This window comes from Rhamphochromis longiceps, linkage group LG3, assembly GCF_057381845.1.
Source record: "Rhamphochromis longiceps isolate RC_006_pf linkage group LG3, R_longiceps_female_GT1.1, whole genome shotgun sequence".
Taxonomy (NCBI): Eukaryota; Metazoa; Chordata; class Actinopteri; order Cichliformes; family Cichlidae; genus Rhamphochromis; species Rhamphochromis longiceps.
This window is the reverse complement of record NC_140559.1, coordinates 5,443,887-5,468,697: the sequence shown is the minus strand read 5'-3', so window position 1 is coordinate 5,468,697 and position 24,811 is coordinate 5,443,887. Positions and strand designations below refer to the sequence as shown.

At 41.8% G+C, this 24,811-nt stretch overlaps 1 protein-coding gene across 6 annotated transcripts in view; it reads left to right on the top strand.

Annotated features, from left to right (window-relative positions):
• LOC146672633 (uncharacterized) overlaps window positions 1-24,811 on the top strand; it is a 59,348-nt gene that overhangs the window by 26,978 nt on the left and 7,559 nt on the right. For 5 of the 6 annotated variants that reach the window (XR_014908382.1, XM_085388003.1, XM_085387997.1 and 2 more), the window contains one exon: window positions 9,672-9,777. Coding sequence is in view for 5 of the 6 variants with exons in the window: in XM_085388003.1 (XP_085244129.1) it covers window positions 9,760-9,777 (18 nt within the window). In the remaining variant the exon portion in view is untranslated. Of the gene's footprint in view, window positions 1-5,237; window positions 6,680-9,671; window positions 9,778-24,811 lie in introns of those variants that run through there. The other variant, XM_085387987.1, reaches the window with a different exon arrangement.

The window sequence follows — 24,811 nt, the reverse complement described above, 5'->3', positions numbered from 1 at the left end:
TTCCAACACTCCGGCCCCGGCGTCTGTGCGGCCCTCCGTGGCTCGGGGGCGGCTCCACTTGGCTCGGCTACCCTGGACGGCACCAACGCCGCGAAAGGGTTAGTGGGGCTCAGCGCCGGCAGCCGCTCTGCCTGCCCTGGTGCCGGCACACGGCGTCTCGGGGCCGGCACTGGGGCCTGTTTGTTCGGCCTCCGTCCGGCGTCCCCGGGTTCCCCTGCTCCAGCGGCAAGGTGGTCTTCCGCTAGCGTCACCGCTACCTCCAGGCTTGCAGGCCGGTGGCACCGGACCCATCTCGCCGTCTCCGCTGGCAATCCCTCCGTGAACTGCTCCAGCACCACCTTGTCCACCAGCTTCGTCTCGCCCTCCAATGCTCCCGGTTGCAGCCAGCGCACCGCCGCGTCGCGCAGCTGCCGGGCCCAGGCGAATGGTCGGTCCGTTGTAGCCAGCCGACAGGCCCGGAACCGCCGGCGATGGTCTTCGGCGGTGAGCCCCAGCCTGTCCACCACCGCCCGGCTCACGTCCGGGAAGCTGCTCCTCGACGCCGGAGGCAGACTCAGGGCCGCTGTTTGTGCCTCCCCAGACAGCAGGGGGAGCAGCCGCGGAGCCCACTCCTCCCGCGGCCATTGGCAAGCCTCCGCCGTGGCACGGAAGGTCTCCAAAAAAACTTGTGGGTCGTCCCCGTCCCCCATCCGGGGCACCGACACCGACAGCGGCGAGGGCTTCGGCGTGGCAGCGGCCCCGACCAGCCGTTCCAGAACTTGCGTCTGTCGGTCCGTCTGCTCCCGCAGCGCGGCCAGGTGGGCACGCTGGTCGGCCGCCTGATCCCGGCTCATTGTCGCCATCTCCGCCAGCATCTGCGCCAAGAATTGCAGAGGCTGGGCGGGTGGCGTGGCCTGTGGGTCGGACATTTCCCCACCGGCACTCTCCTGGGTTTCGGCACCACTTGTGGAGTACACCAAGCACAGACACATGCACACACAGGCAGGTATAGCCAACTTCCACATTTATTGATATATTTGTATTTTGACAGCTGACTCAGTCGCACCGTCTGACAGCTCGAGCCCAGCTGATCTCCCTTGGCCGCTCCTCCTCGTCTCACTATAAACACAGCGGAGCAGACCATCATCAGTCCATAAACAATATCAGCTGTTCTTACCGGCCTCGCAGCGCCGCCCCGTTGAGCCTTCTGCTCCACTCCTCCCCTGCAGCTGCGCCCGGGGCCACGCCTCCGCCACAATGTCATAAAAATAATTCCATGCCAGCTCACCATTGGTGATCAGGTAGTTTCTGTTCCAGTTCCAGTCCCATAAATCATGAAGCTTGCTGCCAGAAAAGCTTCAAATCTCCTTTGAAAGCTGTTTGTGGTCTTGATTGTGGGAGCTTCAGTTGTCTGACTCCAGCTGCCACACAGTGCTCACTGATATCATTTGTAAAAACCCCAGTGTGACAATATTTATCAGTGAAGCAGAAATCAGGACGTGACGACTTTTCTTTGAACATTTGCTAAGGCTAAGCTGTGCTTTCTACCACAGTTGGGAATTTCCTGGTTTACAACAAATTATTGTGTCAACACCGCATAAGATTTCAAACTACAGGAAAATCACTGGAGTTATAAGAGGCAGACAACGACACACACACCACATGCATGCTGTTGCTATTTATTGTGGATTAACCTGTCAAGGGCAAGAACAAAAGAATTCTGCCTCAAATACAGGAAATCATAGCTTTCAGACAAATACAGGAAATCATAGCTTTCCTGTATTTCCTCCATTGTTGGCATGCTGGTTAGTGCTGTTGCTCCACAGTAAGAAGGTCCTGGGCTAAATTATCCATGAATGTAAACGGCTGTGTGTTTCTATCTGATAGACTGGTGAGCTGTCCAGGGTGTACCCTGCCTGGTAACCTATCACTTCAGGGTTATTTCCCAGCCCTGCTGCAACCAGGATAGAGATAGGAGGATGGTAGTTGTTGTTAGAGATGGACCGATCCGATATTACATATCGGTATCGGTCCGATACTGACCTAAATTACTGGATCGGATATCGGAGAAAAATAAAAAATGTAATCCGATCCATTAAATATCACGAAAGCACCTCGCAAAACTTGCAACACGCCGTAACTCACCTCAGAACGTATGCATCACGTGATAGAGCAGCTGTGGCATGCGAGACCTGTCGGTGGTCTGGATAGCATGTGGAGCTTCGCTAGCAACCTGGCATTTCATCTCCGACAAAGTTATCCCCGAGAGAAGTAAAGCAAGTGTGTAAGTCCATCTCTGAATGTTTGTAAAGCATTCCCACGTTAAGCTTAACAAGCGACTGCCTCTCGCTCTCCGGCTGCTACTTCAATCGTGAAACTGCTTAAATGATCAGCTGATCGGCTTTTCTGTCGCGAGTCCGTCTCTCTTGTTTGTTTTTGGCCCACTTTGCACCAGAAAGAGGAAACCAGCGGCTGAACAACAGCAGAACGTTTAAGCTTGATCAGCTGTTGTTAGAATTTATTTATTTTCTTTCTTATTCTCATTTAAAATGTCGAGCTTTTAATAAATAATTATCTGACACCCAAAGTTTTAATTTGATGTAAAATGAATAGAAGTCAATTACTGTATATAGTGACTATTAAGTCTAATATATATCCTAGTAAGCTATAGTACTTTTTACTTTGGGAAGGTACCATCTGTGCAGTCTGCAATTTTGTTGAAGAAAGATGTTGAATCTATTTAATATTTCTTGAAAAATAATTGATTTCTGTGCATTTTTTTCACACTGCATCAAATTAAGGTTGATTACGTCGATTAAGCATCATGAGGTGGAGCGTGAGGGGTGGTTCCTTATTTTTTATTTATTTATTTTTGTTGTTGCTGGGAGTTGGAACCCTATTAGTTAGGTTGCTTAATATTTACGCTAAGTACTCTTTAAAATACCAGAATAGGGAGGATGGTGTAGGTCTAAGTTTATTAGATTGATCAGTATTGCTGAACTATGAAATATTTTTTTTGCATACAGGTATAACAGAATAGCTTTAGTGTAGTTGTTGTTTTAAACTTGAGTATGAACTTGCAGACTTGCAAAATGCAGCAAGATATTTTAAAAAACAGTTTTGTTGATTAAAAAACACTATATCGGATTCATATCGGTATCGGCAGATATCCAAATTTATGATATCGGTATCGGTATCGGACATAAAAAAGTGGTATCGTGCCATCTCTAGTTGTTGTAGACCCATTCAATTTCAATTGAAGGATTAAAATGTTCCAGGAGCTCAACTTACTCCATCTGAACATGTTTCAATCGTGTTTTATGAACACAACATGCAGCTTTACTGAATATGAAAAGGTTGTGTTGATTTGACTCAGTTGTTTAAGTTTCTGCCAAAGCAAAACCTTTGTGTGCAACCAGTGTCCACTATTGAATCAAGTAAATCCAACATGTTTTTGTCAGTGCAAGAAGGAGTTACGGTGCCTGTATTCCTGCACAATATTGTCCCGGGAGGGAGGAAAACTTTCTGGTGAAGTTTTGGTTGATTTTTGGGTTTTGCTTGACACTAGGTTGATTTTATCAGTGAGGTTTGGATTGTTTTCTTTCTCTAAGAGAGAGAAAGATGGTTTTATGCTTGGACATGTTTGCAATGGGCCCCAGTATTTGTTACTTTATTAGTATTTTATTGGTTGCGTTTGTTTGTGCTTTTGTTACAGTGCACTGAGATAAGAACATCTGAGAGGTGTGATCCACCGGTGGTGATATTTTGGTATTTTGTGAGTTCCCGATTTAACAAATCAGCTCTTTAATCCAGACCTGAGAGGTTGAACTTTAAAGCGCTATAAAATATTCTTACTGGAAACAGTGGCAAAGTGTTTTTCTCCATGATTATAATGGGCTTGGGAGAAATTCACTTATATGTGACATTGATCACATGAGAAGTCCTGAGCCTAAAAGGATTGCAGCGAGTCAATCCAGTCCAAAAACAATGAGCTGTTTTCCTTTAAAATGATGACGTCATCTTGCTGGTGATGGAGGCTCGAATAGGCTGCGCGTGAGACTCCATTATCAGCAATATCTGGTATGAATGTGTGTGGATGTATGCATGTGACTGGACTGTGACGGACTGACGACTAAAAGTTTAACTGACTTGATACTGAGACAAAAACGGTGCCGACTTTAGGATTAGTGAATGTCCACAACAATTCACCCAGCCTGTAGAAGAAGGGTGGAGGTTTTGTCTTGCTTTGTTGTTGCAGGAGCAGAAGGATGACAGAGACTAAAGGGGGAGGCTGTAGCTTCACATGAGTGTGAGCTGCAGACTGAACCCTTTGGTTGCTAATGTTGAGTCACTGATGTTTGCATTAAGAAAATTGTGTTTTATTAGCTGTGTTTTAATTAATGTATCACATTATATTGTTGGGAATGTTAAATGCTAAAGTGAAGAAAAGCTTTGATTTCACTCATGACTGAACATGTTATTATTAACCATAGCAGGCCACTGTAAAGAGTCAATTAACTGTTATAGAGGGAAAAAAGGCCAAAAACTCTGTTAATACCTATGAATAACAGGTAATGATAGACTTGTCACATTCAAAATAAAGATATGTAATAACAAACACGGGTCCGTGTCATTTAGGTTCTCCATTGAAATAGTCAATCATTTAGAAAAGTAGAATATATATACATATATATATATATATATATATATATGTCTCAACGCTGTTTCTCAATAATATTAAAAACCTAAAAACTATTGTTGTGGAAGATAGAAGTCACTGTGACAGCCCTCTGACTGTGGAGGACGTTTGTAATCCTATTTCTGCACTTAAGGCCAACAAATCTCCCGGCACAGATGGTTTAACTGCAGAGTTTTATGAATCATTTTCTAATCTCCTGGCTCTGTTCTTACTGCAGCTTTTCATAGGAAGTGTAGAGAATAACATCCTCCCTCCTACTCTTACTCAGGGTCTCATAACACTTATTCCAAAGCCAAACAAAGACTTACTTCTTATTGATAATTGGAGACCCATCTGTCTGCTCAATGATGACTATGAGATTATGGCTTTAGTACTTGCTAACAGAATGAAAGAGTTCTTGGACACAATTATCGATGAGACACAATCAGGCTTTATGAGAAACAGACACCTTTCTAAGAACATGAGACTGGTTTTAGATCTACTTGATTACTCTGATTTGGTATCTGACTATAGCTTCATTCTCTTCCTGGATTTTTAAAAGGCTTTTGATACAATTGAACATCAATTTATTTTCCACTCTTTGGAAAAATTTGGCATTTTTCTGTAAAGCTATCAAAATCTTGTACACGAATGGCAATAGCTCAATTAAAACGATTAAGACTCCACCCCGAGATTTGACCTGTTATACAAGGAATCAGCACAGCTGATAAGGAGCTCATCATCAGCCAGCTAGCTGATGACACCACACTCTTCTTGAAGAATGCAAATCAAATCCGTCCAGCCCTTAGTGTTATTAGTGATTTCTCTGAGGCATCTGCTTTATGTCGAAATCTAAAAAAATGTGAATTACTAGCAATTAAAGGCTGCACTGCAAATGCTCTCTGTAACATTTCTGTTAAACAAGAAGTCACATATCCAGGACTGTTAATATCCAAAGACCAAAAGTCAAGATGCTCGTCAAACTTGTCAAACAGTGTTGGGGAATTCTCAATGGTGCTTGGTGCCATACCCTCAGGGACTTTAATGTTATATAAAAACACTGACAGCTCAATATCTGCCTCAGTCACTCTCCCTGATCCAGCTGAGTCAGCAGTGGGAAAAATCTGCTTTTCGCAGGAACTTGGTAACAGCAATAAGAGAATACGTAGTTTATTCCAAGAAGATATCATGTCTCTCCCATATATAGAATATCTTACTGGAACCGACATGTTCCAGATATCACCTGGAAGACAGTCTGGATGATCCCATAAATATCTAATTGTGAACAAGGTGAAGGAAATCTCATATAAAATTCTTCATAAATGTTACCCAGCCAGTCACTATATGGTAACATTTAAAAGAGACATAAATACTAATTGAACTTTCTGTGGGGATCATCCAGAAACTGTGGCACATCTCTTTTGGTTCCTCTACACAGAGATTCTGGAAGAATTGAGCAGTTTTGTTATTGTCCATATTTTAAGGGAGTTTTCTTTACGATGGGAAAATGTTTTATTCTTTTTCTTTAAGTTCCCCAGGAAGAATGATAAATGTTTTTTTTATAAAATATTTGTTAATACTTTTAGCTATTTTATATCCATAAATGTAAGTTTATTAATAAAACACCATATTTCTGCCGTTTTATAAGGATATGAATTGTACATACAATCAATTTCAGACTCAACCAACAAAAAGCCTCTCAGAACAATATTTATATGTTGATTTTTTTCGCCTACTCATATCATCATTTTTTTACTCCTGGTTCTGTATGTTCATGTTCTGTTCCTTTGTAAACTTCATCTGTTTGTATGTTGTATACTCATTGTGTTTCAATAAAGTTCGATTTAAAAAAAAGGTACGTTCTAAACGAAGCTTCAGACGTCACTGATCACGTGACTCTGGCCAAACGAATCAAGCCTCGACACGGTGCTTCTGAAGCAGCGCGTTGATCTTTCTGACACACGCACCGGAGCGTCAGCTTCAAGCGGACCATCGCTCCGTCTCACATCTAAAGGTGTCAAGGTAACTTTGAACTGAGTTCAGTCAATCTGGAGTTTTTCCAAGTTTTCTGTTGCTCTCTGTGAGAGAAGAGCGTTAAAGGCGGGGCTCTACAGAGTCCAGCAAAACAGGAAACCACAGCTGGGTGTGTGTGAGTGTGCAAACCAATAGAATGCATCGTGGTGGGGGGGTATCACGGGCATTGGCAAGAAAAAAATAAAATAATCGGTCGTACCCATGCTTCCCCGACGTCATGCCAGCGCATATTGGGAAATTCGTAGGCACCGATCGGTTTTCTATCAGCCATTTGCTGGGAGTAAGGGCGCCCTCCGTTTGCGAGGTGCGCCTGCTGCTGGCGGCACAGGGAGGAGAGGGCGGGGCGGCGGGGAGTCTCTGGCTGGCTGGAGCGGCATCTAATAACCAACTCGCAAAACAAAATAAAAACAACAAACAGATATTGTCAAAGGAGCTTGCAAAGAAAAGCGTCTGGACTTCTTTAAGTTGCTTGAAGACTTTTCACCTCTCATCCGAGAAGCTTCTTCAGTTCTAAGGTCAAATGGTGGAGAGTCCCAGATATAAATCTAGTGGGAGTTTCCCCCCACAGAGGGACAAAAGAACCCCCTGATGATCCTCTAATCACCTGAGCCAAGGTGTGAAATTGGGTGTGGGACCCAATCAGCCAGAGTTTCGGGTGTGTTCATTGTGAAACCTGGCCCCACCTTGTCGTGCGAATTCCTGAGATCAGATGGCCCAGGATGTGAGTGGGCGTTAAGGCGTCTGGGAAGGGAACTCAAAACTGGATTATAGATGGCAGAGAGTTGGTGTCGTAAACCCCGCCTCTGTTCAAAGATGGTCGCTCACAGTGGACATAGATGGCTTCTTTCACTCCTCTTTCAAACCATCTATCTTCTCTGTCCAAAATGTGATCATTGGCATCCTCGAAAGAGTGTCCTTTATCCTTAAGATGCAGATGGACTGCTGAGTCTTGTCCTGTGGAGGTGGCTCTTCTGTGTTGTGCCATGCGCTTGTGAAGTGGCTGTTTGGTCTGGGCATTCCTCGCTGCACTGTACAGCATACACCACGTTGTTAAGTTTGTGTTTTGGCGTTTTGTCTTTCGGGTGAACCAGTTTCTGTCTGAGTGTGTTGCTGGGTCTGAAATACACTGAAACAAACAGATATTATGATACAGACTTATAATCTGCACCGATGTTTTTTCTAAATTCTATAAAGTGAGCGCGAGAGCCCTCGGTGCGCCTGCGCACTGCTGAAGTCAAAGTAAACTTTATTGTCATCTCCGCTACAGACAGTCCAGCATATAGAGAGACGAGACGACGAGGCTGCAGTTACAGCGGTGCAAGTAAACAAACAATAAATATAAGAAGAGTAAGAAAATAAATCTACACTTTAGGACTCGGGGTAAAGGATCAATAAAAATTTAATTTATAATTTACAGTTTGATGATTTAAAGTCTCACACAACCCGTCAAAAGGGGCGGGGCCGGCTGCTTCCAAGTAGAGCACATTTCATTTATAATGATGTAAATCCAAGCCCATCATGGATTCACGATCTGAATCCTGGGTTGTGTGAAATCCCAGAAATCAACCTTAGACAAAGTGAATCTGTGAACTAAGGTGTAGGTCTGTTAGGTTAATTGTGCTGATCCTCGGGTTGGGGGATTTGTGTTTGTACTGGAGCGCAAAATTCAAACCAATGGAAGATGGACAACAAAAGTTCAAAGCCATCAGGTGCTCAGGTTAGAAAAAAGAGAAAAGATGCAGGTAAGCAGACGTGTGATTGGATAATGGCAGCTCATCCTGAACCAATCAGACTAAACTCCAAACAATACATTATGTTACAGATTTTAATATTAATTAGTCATTGTTACTTGTTGATTTGTCCTTTTCTCATTGTGTGACGAATTATGACGACTGTTTGGTAGCTGTTATTGTCTCTCTCTCTCTCTTCATGTGTGTTTCTCTGGTGAAACAATAGTTTTGTGTTAATGTTAGGGCTGCACGATTTTGCATAAAATGAGAATCACGATTTTTTGGCTTAGAATTGTGATCATGATTCTCTCATAACAATAAACATAAAACAACAAATGTCTCACGTTTTGTTGTTGCAGCAAAATGTTGTCCTGCTTGAAATTCCGTCTCCACCATTGCTCGACGCTGCGTGTACAGAGCAGGTAGTGCAACAATAGAAAAATAGTTGCGGGACGACACTGTGTAGCGTTTGTCTAGGGTGTTGATCGTTTTCCTAAATCCCTCGTTTTGCACAGTGTTGATGGAGCCATATCTTTGGTGAGGTGATAAGTGATAGCCTCCGTAATGTCTTTGTGCCTGCGGGAGTGCGACGTGTATAGGGAAGCGCTGTATAAGGTTCCCGTTATTGATGTTTGGGTGGTTGACCGGGACGGATTTTCTCCTGTCACTTTCTCGTCATCCCTGACGTGCTCTCCGTTGTTTTTTCCCTGCTAATTTTAGCATCACACGGCACAGCTTCTGTATCACGTGGTATAAGGCTCCGCCCGTGTCATTTGTTGAGCAGGAAGAGTGAGCGCTTGTTTTCATGCAGAGTACGTCCCGGATCAAAATGTGAAGTTTTACAAATCACCACTTCTTTAGTGAATATCATTTCAGTCTCAGACAATCTCGTTTCTCTTACAGAGGTTGAATGCACCTTCTGCGGATGGCGGTACCACACAGTGTGCGTGGACTTCCCCTGCACAGAAGGCAACTACAAATGCTGTGAATGCTAAATAAACAGAAACAAATGATCCCTGTTGTCTTTGCTTGATGATTGGTTTGAGTCTTGACAATCCACATTGCTGGCGTTGCATCTTTCAATGCCAGCAATGGCAGGTATCAGTGCTCAAACCTTTTGTGTTTGTTTCCAACAAGTTGCCCACCTCGGGAAACAAAAATGTGTTCTTTTACTTGTCAGATGAACATATGAGACACTTTGACTCTTCAGTGCAGTGTGGAGCCTAACAAAGATCTGTTTTGTGTCCCAGCTGATCAGCAGGAGGAGGAGAGTCTGACGGAGCAGCAGAGGAACATTTTCAGCTACTTGGACTCAGCTCAGCCACTACAGAGGAAACAATGAGCTCAACACAGAAGGTGACAGACAGAGCAGGACCATATGACCAAAGATATTTATCACCATATACATTTGAACATTTGCCATAACGATGTAGCTGACGATAGAATTGACACCAGACAAAGTACTTTACAGCTGCACAACTTTATTAAAAACCCATCAATGTATTTTCACTGAAACAAGCAGATGTTGTTAATGTGCATTAAAGTTATATAAAAATGTAACAGTGCAAATGCAAATTCCTCGCTGACAGTTTAACCAAAAGGCGTTTCCAGTGGAAACTGGCCGACACATCCTGAGCATAACCATGTATAATATCCACTAAACTTCAGAAGAGGTTATACAGTCGTGGCCAAAAGGTTTGAGAATTGCATAAATATTGGAACCTGGAGAAGTTGCTGCTTACGTTTTTATAATAGCATTTTGCCTGCACTCCAGAATGTTATGAGGAGTGATCAGATGAACTGCATCGTCCTTCTTTGCCATGAAAACGAACTTAATCCCCAAAAAGCCTTACCACTGCATTTCATTGCTGTCATCAAAGGACCTGCTGAGACCATTTCAGTGATCGTCTTCTTAACTCAGGTGAGAATGTTGGCGAGCACGAGGCTGGAGATCATCATGGCTGTATCCCGATTCAGGATCTGCAGCTTTAAAGTCCTCAAGGGCCGCGTACTCAAAGACCGCTAAGGCCGAAGTGCGAGGCTCGTAGGCTCGTGAAATGGGACGTCTAGCCTCCGTCGCCCTGCCCAGGTTGCCTAGCAACCATGATACTAACAGCTGGAAACGTTTCATACAGCTTTGTTTGACAGAAATGAAGGAGAACATATTTAGTTCATTTGTTTCTACATGAGCTCTGTGTGATTTGATGAGTATCTGAGGCTGAGACCACAGGACTGTGAAACATGATTGTTGGGCTTCATTTCTGTGCTGAACAGTCATTTAAGATTAGCTGTAAATAACAATTAGCTGATGTTGTTCATGAGACTAAAGTCATCTCACTGTGGTAATATACACTGAACAAAAATATAAACGCAACACCTTTTTTACTGCTCCCATACCCCATGGGATGGACGTAGAGACCTAAAATTCATTCCAGATACACAATATAACCATCCCTCCCAAACAGTGGTCACAAATCAGTCCAAATGTGTGGTAGTGGGCACATCTGCTATATTGAGATAATCCATCCCACCTCACAGGTGTGCCACATCAGGATGCTGATCTGACATCATGAGTAGTGCACAGGTGTACCTCAGACTGCCCACAACAAAAGGCCACCCTGGAATGTGCAGTTTTGTCTCACAGCAAAATGCCACAGATGCCACAAGCAATGAGGGAGCGTGCAATTGGCATGCTGACAGCAGGAATGTCAACCAGATCTGTCGCCCGTGCATTGAATGTTCATTTCTCAACCATAAGCCGTCTCCACAGGCGTTTCAGAGAATATGGCAGCACATCCAACCGGCCTCACAACCGCAGACCTCGTGTAACCACACCAGCCCAGGACCTCCACATCCAGCAGGTTCACCTCCAAGATCGTCTGAGACCAGCCACCCAGACAGCTGCTGGAACAATTGGTTCGCACAACCAAACAATTTCTGCACAAACTGTCAGAAACCGTCTCAGGGATGCTCAACTGCATGCCCGTCGTCCTCATCGGGGTCTTGACCTGACTCCAGCTCGTCGCCGTAACAGACTTGTGTGGGCAAATGCTCACATTCGATGGCGTCTGGCACGTTGGAGAGGTGTGCGCTTCACGGATGAATCATGGTTCACATTGATCAGGGCAGATGGCAGCTGAGAATGTCCCAGTTCTTGCATGGCCAGCATACTCACCGGACATGTCACCCATTGAGCATGTTCGGGATGTGCTTGACCGGCGTATACGACAGCGTGTACCAGTTCCCACGAATATCCAACAACCTCGCACAGCCATTGAAGTGGAGTGGACCAACATTCCACAGGCCACAATTGACAATCTGATAGACTCCATGCGACGATGTGTTGCACTGCACGAGGCAAATGGTGGTCATACCAGATACTGACCGGTTCTGGGTCCCCAGACCCCCAATAGCGCAAAAAACTGCACATTCCAGGGTGGCCTTTTGTTGTGGGCAGTCTGAGGTACACCTGTGCACTACTCATGATGTCAGATCAGCATCCTGATGTGGCACACCTGTGAGGTGGGATGGATTATCTCAATATAGCAGATGTGCCCACTACCACACATTTGGACTGATTTGTGACCACTGTTTGGGAGGGATGGTTATATTGTGTATCTGGAATGAATTTTAGGTCTCTACGTCCATCCCATGGGGTATGGGAGCAGTAAAAAAGGTGTTGCGTTTATATTTTTGTTCAGTGTATATATAATATGGACAATATTATAGTATTGTCAGATTATTATGATATATATATATATTACAGCAGTGAGCTTGAACTGTGGGTCAAACACTGAAGTTGCAGTTATTTATATTTCCTGTCACCTTAAATCTTCACTCACAGACAAGTATCTGTGACAGTGTGTATACAGGTGTATCATATATAACAGACAAATATTGTTCGTTTAATATGTTGGTACTAAATTTGGCTCAATGCTTACATATATGTGTAAAAAGCAAATGTAGGAGCTGTGATAACTGTGTCTGATAGAATGAAGAGTTGACTGATATATGAAATATTCCTTTATTGGGTGAGAAAATCAGACCATGTCATAACTGCTTTAAGTCACACAGAATAGATATCAGAGCCTTAAACAGGCTGACTTCTGCTAAATGGGTCAAACTGGGCAGAAAGTCTACAAACACATAACATCCTTATAGAATATGATGTAACACTATAGATCAACTTAGCTCAGAATATATAAAGCATATAAACAGTTACAGCAATATGATGCAACAAACACAGCAGCTACTGATCCAAAATACTCAAAGCTTCATAGAACTGAAACCAACATTTATTTTTAGCTCCATCCTGCTGCTGATACAGACTTTAGGTTTCTGAACATTAAACTTGTTGCTGCCTTTCATAGTGTGTAACTTGAAGGCCCTGAGTACTTTCTCCCACACTGAAAACACTGGGCTGATCACATTATTTGAACATTACCTAATAAGACTGATTCAGCACAGACAGTTATGTTAAACTTTCCTAGCAGTCCTTCACAAACAGGGAACAGTCTGTCTATTCTCTCCATCTGTCAGCTGCTGCTGGCTCTTCCTCCTCCTCTTCCTCACACACTGCTGAGTTTGTCCTGGTGGATCATCAGGGCTGCAAAGCCTCACAGATGATGTGCAGCAGTGGCTCCCTCAGTCTGTCCTCACTCTGGACACTTGCAGTCGTCACACATGGAAATCAAATGTGTGATAAGCTGCAGGATTCAAACACAAGTGTAACTTATAAACACATGTTCATACTTTTATTCCACAATCAGAGAGAAAGAAACAGAGAGTGAGTGCAGGACAGACAGACAAACTGCAATTTAGTAAATGCTCGAGTTAAAAGTAATGTTTTGTAAAACTGTTACATTTAGAGCAACTTTTAAGTGGAATAAGTTGCCTTAAAAAATTAGAGAATTGTTCAAAATTTCAATGAACACTTAAAAGCCGATTTACAGAGCTTTTAGTTGTTGTAAATATTGTAAGACATGATTTGTTTTTGAAATTTGTCTAATGTGCCTCAATGTTATTGATACTATTATTATTATTATTATTGATTGCTTATATTTGAACAATTGTGAAACCTCACTGTGGATGTAAGAGTGAAATTATGTGGATATTGTTAAGGTTCAAAAATATCAGGGATGGAGACAAGAGAAAAACCACAATAACAACACTGGTCCGGTCGGGTTGAGTCAAACGATGATTTAATGAACACACGCGTGGGAGATAGACACTGATGCAGACAGCCTCAAAATCTCAAAATGGTGGAGCATTGCTCAAACTCTTATAGCCCCTGGTTATCATACAAAGCCTAAACATTCACATGCTCTCTCTCACACAGCGCCTGAGCTACGACCTTGGCTCCCCGTTTATCTGCTCCTGCTGAGATGGGGCAGAAAACTCCAGTATGTTCTGTTCTCTTCTAATCAGACAAATAAGGCGATGACTTTCTGCAAACAGTATTTCTTATAACTCAGCAGTATAATGCATCATAAAACAATATCATTCATTCACAATCAATCAACAGTTTAATATAATGCACATCAGTTTAACTAATGCAATAGTTATCAGCTTCTTCCAATTCAGGAGAATAATGCAAACTAAAACTACATAATAATTCACCATCTTTAATTAGGGGTATAGCATGGCATAAAATAATATTATAATCTAACAATTCCCCCTGATGAGGTCATTAGAATAATGACCTCACCAACACCCTTCAATTCAGTGTGGCCAGGTTCATCTCTTCTCGCTCCTGAGGTTCTTTGTCCCCCTGATGGGCGAACCATATGTGGGATGACCTCTGTGTTTGCGCAGTTCAGATGCAAGAAAAACTATTATTCCAACAATAGCGGGTACAGATGACACTCCCCAGGTCTCCCACAGCTTTTAGCCTTTATTTTATTGCTGCAGCTACCAGTGTCGTCCAGTTGGGTGATCCTCTGCTCTTCATTCTTCAACCTTAGGGGTTAGACAACCCTTCAGTCGTGGCACAGATCAGGGGATTATTCTGCCCCGATTTCAAACAACGATCTGTGTATCCTCCAGAAAAAGGAACAGGAAGGTGTTCCCCTTTTTGCCCAAAAGCCTCTCGAACTTCGTTGGTCTGGTGTTCCCGGATTTCTGCCAAACCCTTCATGGTTATTGCTGTGTTTATGGGATCCATCCTTTTATGGTGACTAGCTGGAGCCCAAACGCCATGACCCTTGGACCCAGTTGATGTCTCGGCAGTCACCGTGTCTGTCTCTGCTGCGGAGGATCCTCGCATATCTGTGACCTCGTCTGGTGTCTGTTCCTTTCTCTGTAAGAGACAGAAAACCAAAACACCTCTCTTCCTAACCCTAATAATCTAATGTTGTTATCTATTGACCTTCTAGTGATTCAGAATTGGTCTTCTGACCTTCAAAAGACCGAGTGCCAACTCGTTATAAGCACATTTGCAAAGTGTGTCTGAAAATTATTGAAACCCTCTCTTTTTAACAAAGACAAAGAAATTAACAAATCTTCTAAACGCTATTCAGTTCATTTCAATGATTAATGATTAAACATGAAAGTGATGGTTTATGCTTTTTCACTGATTCTCTAAAAGGTCCAGAAACTTCTCAGACCGCTATTAGCTTAAGCTTTAGCATACCTAAGGTATTAAAAACACAAATGAAGTTATAAAATGTTCAAATAATCCTTGTTTGATGTTAAAGCTCAACTTCCCCTCTCCCCCTTTTTTGACACATTCCAATGTGTCAAATCAACAGAGCTAGAACATTCGAAAAAAAAAGTTAGGCAGCTACAAAGTTTCCCAGACTCTTAAGGTGATCTTGCGTGTAATGTTCTGACTCAGGTATTTAATATTTTAATAAATGTCGTTTAATTAACTGCCACTACTTAAACTAAACTTAAAGACCTAATTGAAGAAAAGATCACAAAGAATAACATGATATCAGTGTTTTGTAAGCGCGTGCGGCCTTCTATGCTCGAAGCCTTTTCCCTCAATAGATCAGTCAGACATCGCGCTGGCTGTAGCTTTTAACCCTTATTAACTTGAGCACAACTCTACAATGAGCAACAAGTTGCAATATGTATAAAAATGATCATGGTTACACCTGCAATGAAAAATTACATCATTATCCTAACACCTGTAAATAGAAGATTCATCAGAAGTTATAACAATCACAGGAACACAGATGTTAGTATAAGTTCAAAAGCTTCAATAAATCATCAATCTATGCAATGTTTGTTGCATGATTCTCATACAATAATAATGCTGATATTAAAATAACAGTAAAACACCTTTTTTCTTTTTCCGTTTCACTTGACCCATAAACGTTTATAAATGCCTCTTTTACTCTTAATTTTATTTCCCCCTGCTCTCCCCTTACTAACCACAGCAGGGGGATCTTAGTTTTGAATCAGCCATGAATTCAGCTCACCTGATTCATCAGTGAGCTCCACCATCACTGGCGTCTGACAGGGTGGCGCTGCATACTCTTCCTTTAATGTCACTATTTTTCAACCGGTTAATTAGAGTGTTTAAACCTGAAGTCGACTACGTCCACAACAAGTCAATACAGCTGTAAATGTGGCCAATTATCAATCTATTACCAATCAATAACAACAAATAACTTCTATTTTATGCATGCTTTTAATCAACCACTCACCCAGAGGATCTCCAATCCCAGGAAATTCCTTCTCCTCCTTTAATGAGTCTGTCCTCCTTCCATGCCCTGGTAACTGGTCCATCCAGAGCCACATGATCTCAAAATGTACACGCAACAAGCCAAGCCACACCTCGGTCACACCAACCCTCTCCCGCCCCGAAGATGTCCAATGCCATCCTAGTATGGACTGTCAAAAGTGGCTTTACGCTGACTGTCCTGACAATCCATCTTATAACGTTTCCTGGTCAGATTTGCCAATCTCTGCACCAGGGTTTTAAACATTCCGCCATTTTCATTAGTTGTTATCTTTTTTATTTAGTTTCGACTCCAGATTTTCAATTTTTCCAGTTGTAATTAGTTTTTACCAATTCTTTGCTAGTTTAGTCTAGTTTTTATTTTCTGAAAATCCTTAGTTTCAGTTCAGTTTTAGTTGTGTTTTGCAAAAATTAAGTGTAACAAAATCTCATTTCCATCTTATCAATCATGCTCCTCCGGTTATCCTTGGGTGTTGAGACTAATCACTATTAACTTGCCGCACCGAGTGTTCCTAATTTTGGTTGAAGTGAATTGATAACCTTTTGAAGGCGATTGTTTCACACCTTTATTTAGATGTCCCAGTCCTGTTATCTCGGGATGCATCACGCTGCCTCATCTGGGGTTAGCTGTTTTCTTGGGATGCGAGTTAAGTGGGTGAGCTCTTCAAAGAGGGGGAGTGTGCTCCCCCTGATGAGGTCTTCTAGGTAAGCTAGGTTAACCTTCTTGTGTGAGCTTTTCAAGTGCACTTTAAGGTTTGTGGGATTTCTCGTGTCATAAATGTCCCTCATAACCCCCTGATGGCCCAGTATTTCAATTTTGCACACTGTAGTACACATTTAGTTTTTGCTTGTAGCTCTCATACTCTACTTGCCACTCCTCTAAGTCCTGATGTTTCTTAGAGAGGACAACAGTACCTTTAAAATTATATCACATGTGTGGGGGTGTGGCCTTGCCAATTGTTTTTCCCACCTTTTCAAAATGGCTGGCGTGCCCACCAGCACATTTTATGGAAGAAGGAAAGGTAAGCTTGATATTTACATTTAAGATGTTTTGTTAAACTCAGATTTTTATTTTATTCAAAACATAAACATCTAGTAAATAATTTGAGGGGTCTTTAAGAATTAGGCTTATTTAGTTTCACAGAGAACATGACTAATTTATTAATGTGTGCTCTACACATTGGGACTTTGTACTTATATTTTTTAATTCACTTTTTCCTACTAGACAACTTTTGACAAAGGCGGAGAGAATTCTTAACAGAATTATTGAGGGAGATTCAAACCTAGATTTTTCAAAAGATAAGAGTCATGAGAGCCAGATATGAGAGGGTGCGAACCCACTAAGAGCCACACAAAGATTATCGAGATGCAGTGGCAAATGTAATAGAGAAAAACACAGGGCCACCTAAAATCTGTCATCCTATGTGGTGCAAAACCAACATGTAGGAGAATCTGGAATTTTTTGATTTTGAGTTAAAAAGAAAATATGGGTAAAATGCAGAAATCTTTTCCAGTAAAGTAAAAAATAAGAGTCGCAATTATAACTGAATCCATAACCCCTAATTGTTTCTACAAGATCACGTCGTTGCTAAAAATTATCAGTGATCTCAATGTGCGAAAAGAACTCACAGTATCTGGAGTTCAGGCTCCTCTTGGCTGAAATGGTTAACAGTCCAAGGCATTTCAGTTGTAGAATGGTTGCAACAGTAAAACATATGTGAGATGTGGGAAGTGCCAAATGTTCCTTTGTATCTCCAAATAAAAATAAAAATCACAGTACTTCCTCAGATATCATAAATAAATTGACTTTTGTGAAATAGAAAGCCCAGTGCAATCACTTGTTCCTGAACCAGTGGCTTACAGCTAGTGAAGTGTCAGTGACTTCTAATTTGATCCCTGATCTACAGTTTTATGATATTGTTATATAAATCAGTTTTAATATCCTGCTTACAAAAATTTCAATGGAACATGTAATCTTCTTAAATAGCTCTTGACTGTTGTTAGTTTCACATTCGTGATCAATGAACTCCCCTTGTGCACTGTAGTGCACATGTTATAAAATTTAAATAAAATTAGTTAAAAACAATTTTGTTTTTGTAATGTGTTTATTTTACCGTCCCAACACTTGATTTATCTGAAAAAGAAAAAAGAAAAAAGAAAAAGAAAAAATGAGAATACTTATCAATGCAACTAAACAGATTTTGCTATAAATCCAGTTAATTTTAGTTAATTTTGTGAACATTCATTACAGTATTAGTTAGTTTTCCTTTTTGTTTTGATTTTATTACCGTTAATGCAAAATTTTTTCCACTTCTAGTTTTCGTTATTTCATTTGTTATCTTTTAATAATAATAATAATCTTCTCTACACCCTTGAATAAACATAATCAACATGATCAACATTTTGCTGTGTATCAATTCACTTTTTTTTAATTCAAATGCTCCAGCCTTATGTGGTTTGTGACATGTATTGATCTAAATCTCCACTCTGTCTCTAAATGTTTGAAGAATTTTTAAGTTCAGGGTCAAATTTTGAGAATTTGACCATAAGTGAAAGTTATGGCGTTATCACCCCCTTTGGGGATTACCTTTTTCCAGTTTTGATGATATTCCTCCTCATTCTTTATTCTTTGCAAGTACCCCTCTTCGGTGTCAAGAAACTGTTGGTGTGATCAAGCGGGTGCTGTAAAAACAAAAGCTCAGGACAGAACAGTCACCAGTCATGTACTTCATTCAAAATTAACATATATTAAACTTCATATTGATCCTCTGAGTGTAATGGTACATTTTAATTTGCACTTCTCAAAACTAAAAACAATATTTTCTTTATTTTACTCTTGTTCTTGTGCAGCACCACCCCTCAGCACATGCCCCTGTTATTTTATCTTACTTTTAAATTGTTGACTACTTCAAGAAAGCGCCCAAAAGACGGGGACCAGTGTTTATCATTACATATCTCCATTTTGAGTGTGGCTGTCTATCATTCCCCTGTTATTCATAGACCTCGGTGGAGGGTTTTTTGTTTCTTTGTTTGTTTGTTTTTTTGTTTGTTTTTTACCTCTAAAAAATTAATTGACTTTTACAGTGACCCACTATGGTTAATAATAACATGTTCAGTCATGAGTGGAATCAAAACCTTTTTTTCACTTTAGCATTTAACATTCCCAACCATATAATATGATACATTAATTAAAACACAGCTACTAAAACACAATTTTCTTAATGCAAACATCAGTAACTCAAAATTAGCAACTAAAGGGTTAAGTCTTCATTTCACACTGCTGTGAAGCTACAGCTCTTTAATCTCTGACCTCCTTCTGTTCTTGCAAAAACAAAACAAAGCAAGACAAAACATCCACCCTTCTTCTACAGGCTGGGTGAATTGTCTGTGGACGTTCAATAATCCTAAAGTCGGCACCGTTTTTGTCTCAGTATCAAGTCAGTTAAACTTTTAGTCGTCAGTCCATCACAGTCCAGTCATGCATACCTCCACACACATTCATACCAGATATTGCTGATAATAGAGTCTCACGCGCAACCTATTCGAGGCTCCATCACCAGCAAGATGACGTCATCATTTTAAAGGAAACAGTTCCTTGTTTGTTTTCCCTTCTTTGGACTGGATTGACTCGCTGCAATCCTTTTAGGCTTCAGGATCAGTGTCCCATATAAGTGAATTTTCTCCCAAGCTCATTATAATCATGGAGAAAAAATACTTTGCGACTGTTTTCAATAAGAATATTTTATAGCGCTTTAAAGTTCAATCTCTTAGGCCTGGATTAAAGAGCTGATTTGTTAAATCAGGAACTCACAAAATACCAAAATATCACCACCGGTGGATCATACCTCTGATGTTCTTATCTCAGTGCACTGTAACAAAAGAAAAAACAAACGTAAACAATAAAACACTCATATAATAACAGATACTGGGGCCCATTGGAAACATGTCCAAAGTTCAAACCATCTTTCTCTCTCTTAGAGAAAGAGAACAATCCAAACCTCACTGATAGAATCAACCTAGTGTCAAACAAAACCCAAATATCAACCAAGACTTCACACACTATATTGTGTAGGCATACAGGCACCGTAACTCCTTTTTTTTTTTTTTCACTGACAAAAACATGTTGGATTAACTTGATTCAATAGTGGACACTGGTTACACACAAATGTTTTGCTTTGGCAGAAACTTAAACAACTGAATCAAATCAACACAACCTTTTCATACTCTCTCCGAAATAAAACTCACCATTCACTCATGATTTTCACTCTGTACCACTGCTCCTTATCAGGCTGTGTGAAGCACAGTACACAATTCAGTGGAGGCCTTAAGCCATAAACAGACATCACGCACAGACATTGTTTTCACAACCAAACTACTTTAAACCTTGTCCCCTAAATCTACACAGATGCCCTCTGTGTGGCATGAAATGCATTTAACCAATAAACAATCAATGAGTTCTTATAGTTGTAACCGACTCCATATTTGGATGTTCGTGTGCAGCATTTGTTAGTAAAGCATTCTTCATTGCATCAGCGTGTGTGTGTGTGTGTATCACTCTTCAGTGAATTGAATCAGCATTTCGATTTTTTATTTTTATTTTTATTTTTTTTCTTTTGCACGTGTGTGTGTCATTTCTCACTCAATCAACGAGTGTATATGTGCATATGTGTGTTTCTCTTCATTCTGAGTCAATGCATGTAGATGTGTGTGTTTGTGTGGGTGTTTGTGTTCATCACTTTCCTGTTCTGGTGTTCTGGGTAAACCACGGCCTGAAGCATGCCCTGGGGTCCTGCCCTCCTCCTTTTCAGTCCGTTTGCATCCGTTGGTGCTGCTGCTCAAAGTTCTGTCCATACTGGTTCTGGCCCCAATTGAGGCAGTTCTTTTCTCCAGTATCCTGCATCTTCTCCTTATTCCACTCCTCCTTAGCTTGACCCTTTTGCTTCTGTAGGTCCTTCAGGGTTTTGATACGCAGCTCAATCATCTGGATGTCAGTGTCAAGCTCCAGTCTGCGCTGCTGCTCCAGCTCTTCCTCTGTTTCTCCCAGCCAATTCAAGATTTTGTTCAGGTCAAAGTTCAGCTGCTGTCACTGCTGCTCGTTCTGCTTTGTTCTCATCTCCTTGCTGAGGTCCTGAGCCTGATTTCAAGTCGTGTGTCTGGGACTCCAAGTCTGATGGGTTCGACAATCAGCCAGCTCCTCCTGAGCCACGCTCAGTTATCTGCTCTGATGCCTTGAGCTCTTACTGAGGGCAGAAACCTCACAATCTTTTCCGTCCACTTCAGATTGAAGTCCATCGATGTTTTCCTTGCTTTGCTCCACGGCCTTTTGCGGCTTTGCTGTTCGGCTCTTCTCAGAGGTCAGCTCCTGGCCGAGCCCCGACACCTGTGCCTTCAGCTTATTTTCTCCTGGTGTTTTGTCCATTCTGAGGTGCCTCCTGACCTCAGTTACTCCTCCTGTTTCTGGCACGCCCTTTTTGCTGTCCGATGGTCATTGTTGGTCTGTCACTGTCCTGCTCAGTTTTAATGCAGAGTGGTTAAGGTCAGCATGGTTTTGCTCGGCCTCACTTTTCATCTTGGCTTAATGGGCGTCTCGTCACAGCTCTGTCAGCTGAAGCTGTCTTTTTCCATATGGCAAGAATGTAAAGAGTGTGTGAGAGGGGTGTGTCCGATCAGGCACAACGCTGGTGGCTTTGCGAGTGCCTCGTTTTCCAAATCTAGATGTTTATTTGTCACGTACACAGCAACAGAGAGAACAGTCTGTGTTTGGGATGGCTGAGGCCTTCACGATCTTCCTGGTCTTGGTCCAGCACCGCCTGCTGTAGATTGAATGCAGGTCAGGGTGCTCGGAGCGGATGGTGCGCTTGGAGCGGATGGTGCGCTCAGCTGATTTCACAACCCTCTGTAGAGCTTGTCTGTCCGGCATGGTGCTGTTCCCGAACCAGACAGTGATACAGCTGCTCAGTATGCTCTCGATAGTTCCTCTATAGAAGGTGGTCAGAATCGGTGGTGGAAGCCGGGCCTTTCTCAGTCTTCTCAGAAAGAAAAGACGCTGACGGAAATCTCCCCGTGTAGTGAAACGGGCCTTGGATTAAACACTCTCCGTCTCTGCTGCATGAGATCGTTTTCCTGCAGCACTGTTGACATTTTCAAGTTGTTGTTGTGGGTCCAGCTGCTGTAGCATTTGGTCAGGGTCACATCAAAGATGGTAAAGGAGAGAGCAAAGATGGTAGGGGGGGGAGAGCAGGAGTCCAGGGTCCGCCTCGGCTTCCCGGGCCGACAAAGCAGCCTGTAATCAAGCATAAAGAGAAAAAACAAAACAAACACAAAACAAAAACAAACGAACAGGAAAATGATGTTATTTTGGCTGCATTATTCAGAGAGGGGAGAAACAACGGGACCAGGCCCTGTGTCAGCCTTCTCTCCCCCTTTTTTTGTTTTTTCTCTCCATATAATCCACTCATGACCCGCCAAGCTGACAGGACAACACAAGTACATGTTAAAATTCTTAAGATCATGTTTAAAAGCACAAAAATTGGAATTTTCTTTCATTTAGTAATCACTTGTATTAATCAATCAGCAGAAAACATGTCACAATTTGACTTTTATTAACCACTAAATTTGTCGTGTCTTTTTTTTTTGTTTTTGAAATCAAGTTGTTGTCCTGCAACCCAAGGAGTTTATTTGTTAGTAGTGGATAAACTTTATTATTTAACGGCGGGTATATGTTAAGTTTCACTGCTTTACTTGCTTGAAAATCTTCACGTGTTCATGGGTGTAAGCTGTTTCTTCATTGCGTGTATGTGCATTTATAGATGGGCTAATTTAACGTTGTTTTTTTTTTTTCTCAAACGAGGCATTTCTCTAGCACGTGCCTCTCTCTCTTATTTCTCTGCTTGTGTGTGTTTTTGTTTCACCTTTTTGTTGTGATGCTCCGGACGCCTTCCCAACCTGCACAAGTCTGTTGGCCCCAATTTTATGTGTTAAAACTTCTCTTAATTTCTCCTTTAATTCTCTGCTAGCTGCTGTCTTTTTCACAGCTGCTGATTCTTGCTGAGTTTGGTTTCCATTACTATAATTTTGCTTCGGCCGCTGTGCTTGTGGGGGCAGTTGGTCCAGGCCCGTAGCCACCTGTAACAACACACTAAGACATTCACTTACTATTTCTTTTCTGAAAACATCCATTCACTTCATCTGCCTAGATTTTACTCTCTTTCTCTCGGTGCATACTTCACACAGTCAGGCAGTTGCCTTCTATGGGCATGCCGAGTTCCTGTCACACACACAGCTACTCACTCCAGCAGCTGCAAAGCCGTCTTCACGTCCTCTCTCCACACTCTCCGCCACAATCCACCATTAATAATGAATGTATAAAACCAGTAATATTTATCCCTACAAACACACAACTTCAAGAAAATTCGTTGTATACGTTGGAACTTTTCTAAATCAAAACCCAGCCAAACATCAAACATTCACCGTAGTCATTCAAAACCTTATTTGTAATATTATAATCAGCAAAATCAGCGTTTTAATTACAGGCATGTATCATTGTTTGCAACTCATAATTATAAAGCTCAAAAACACGCTAAACAGCAACAAAAGTCCTCTGTGCGCGTCACCGCTCATTTGCATGTTCACACACCGTCTAAAAATAGCTTGCAGCACTGCAGCTGCACGTCACACACAGGGTCACACAAAGCTCAGACAAAACTCTTTTATTTTATATTACAAAGACGTCTTATATTTACAATCACTGACAGGCCTGACAGGTTCAGCGCCTAACAAATTTCGACAAATTTAAAATAACGGGTCTCACCGAAGAAAGTCTCACTTTTTTGTAATCAATTAACCAGTATCTGTTTCCTCCAGAACAGCCTATGGCCTGATTTCTAAAGAACCTAAACAATTTCGACAAATTTATAATAACGGGTCTTACCGAAGAAAGTCTCACTTTTTTGTAATCAATTAACCAGTATCTGTTTCCTCCAGAACAGCCTATGGCCTGATTTCTAAATTCCCTAACTCAATTTAACAGTATCCAAAAAAGCACATGACACCGTTTTAAACGATGAGGAGACTCGGTAACTCCTAGCTTATTCTCGAGATGCCCTGTACCCCACAGCTAAGCCAAACTGAACTATCCCTGTTCGCCGACAGGTCAAAGCCGCGCGTCCACGACCAGGAGGGGGCGTAACCCCCGGGCTATGTGCTTCTTAGCATCTTCCAGTGCCGTCCTATAACAATTTTCACCTAACCAATTTTGAGAAATTTTACCATAACGGGTCTCACCGAAGAAAGATAACTTTTTTACGACCAATTAACCAGTCTCTGTTTCCTCCAGAACAGTTTCTGTCCTAATTTCCCTACCAAACTTGAGCCTTTATCACAATTGCTTGGGACTCGAACCCAGCATTTCTTTCATGCTTTTTCACTTCATTTAAAACTCTTAGCCGACTTTAACTGCATAACACACGCGGATCCTCATCAAAATCAAAACAGACACTCTACCAGTAATTTCAGTGAGTAGACTTTAATTTAGTCATATCCAATTTGGCACACTTTGGAAATAATTCAACAGGTAGTGCCTTACCTTTAGATAAGCCGGCTTATGACCACTCACATCAGACCACTGGCTCGTGCCTGTCCGTTCGACAACCTCGGACCGTCCAAACTTTTAAATTCCACCCCAATACCACAGGACGAGCCCCC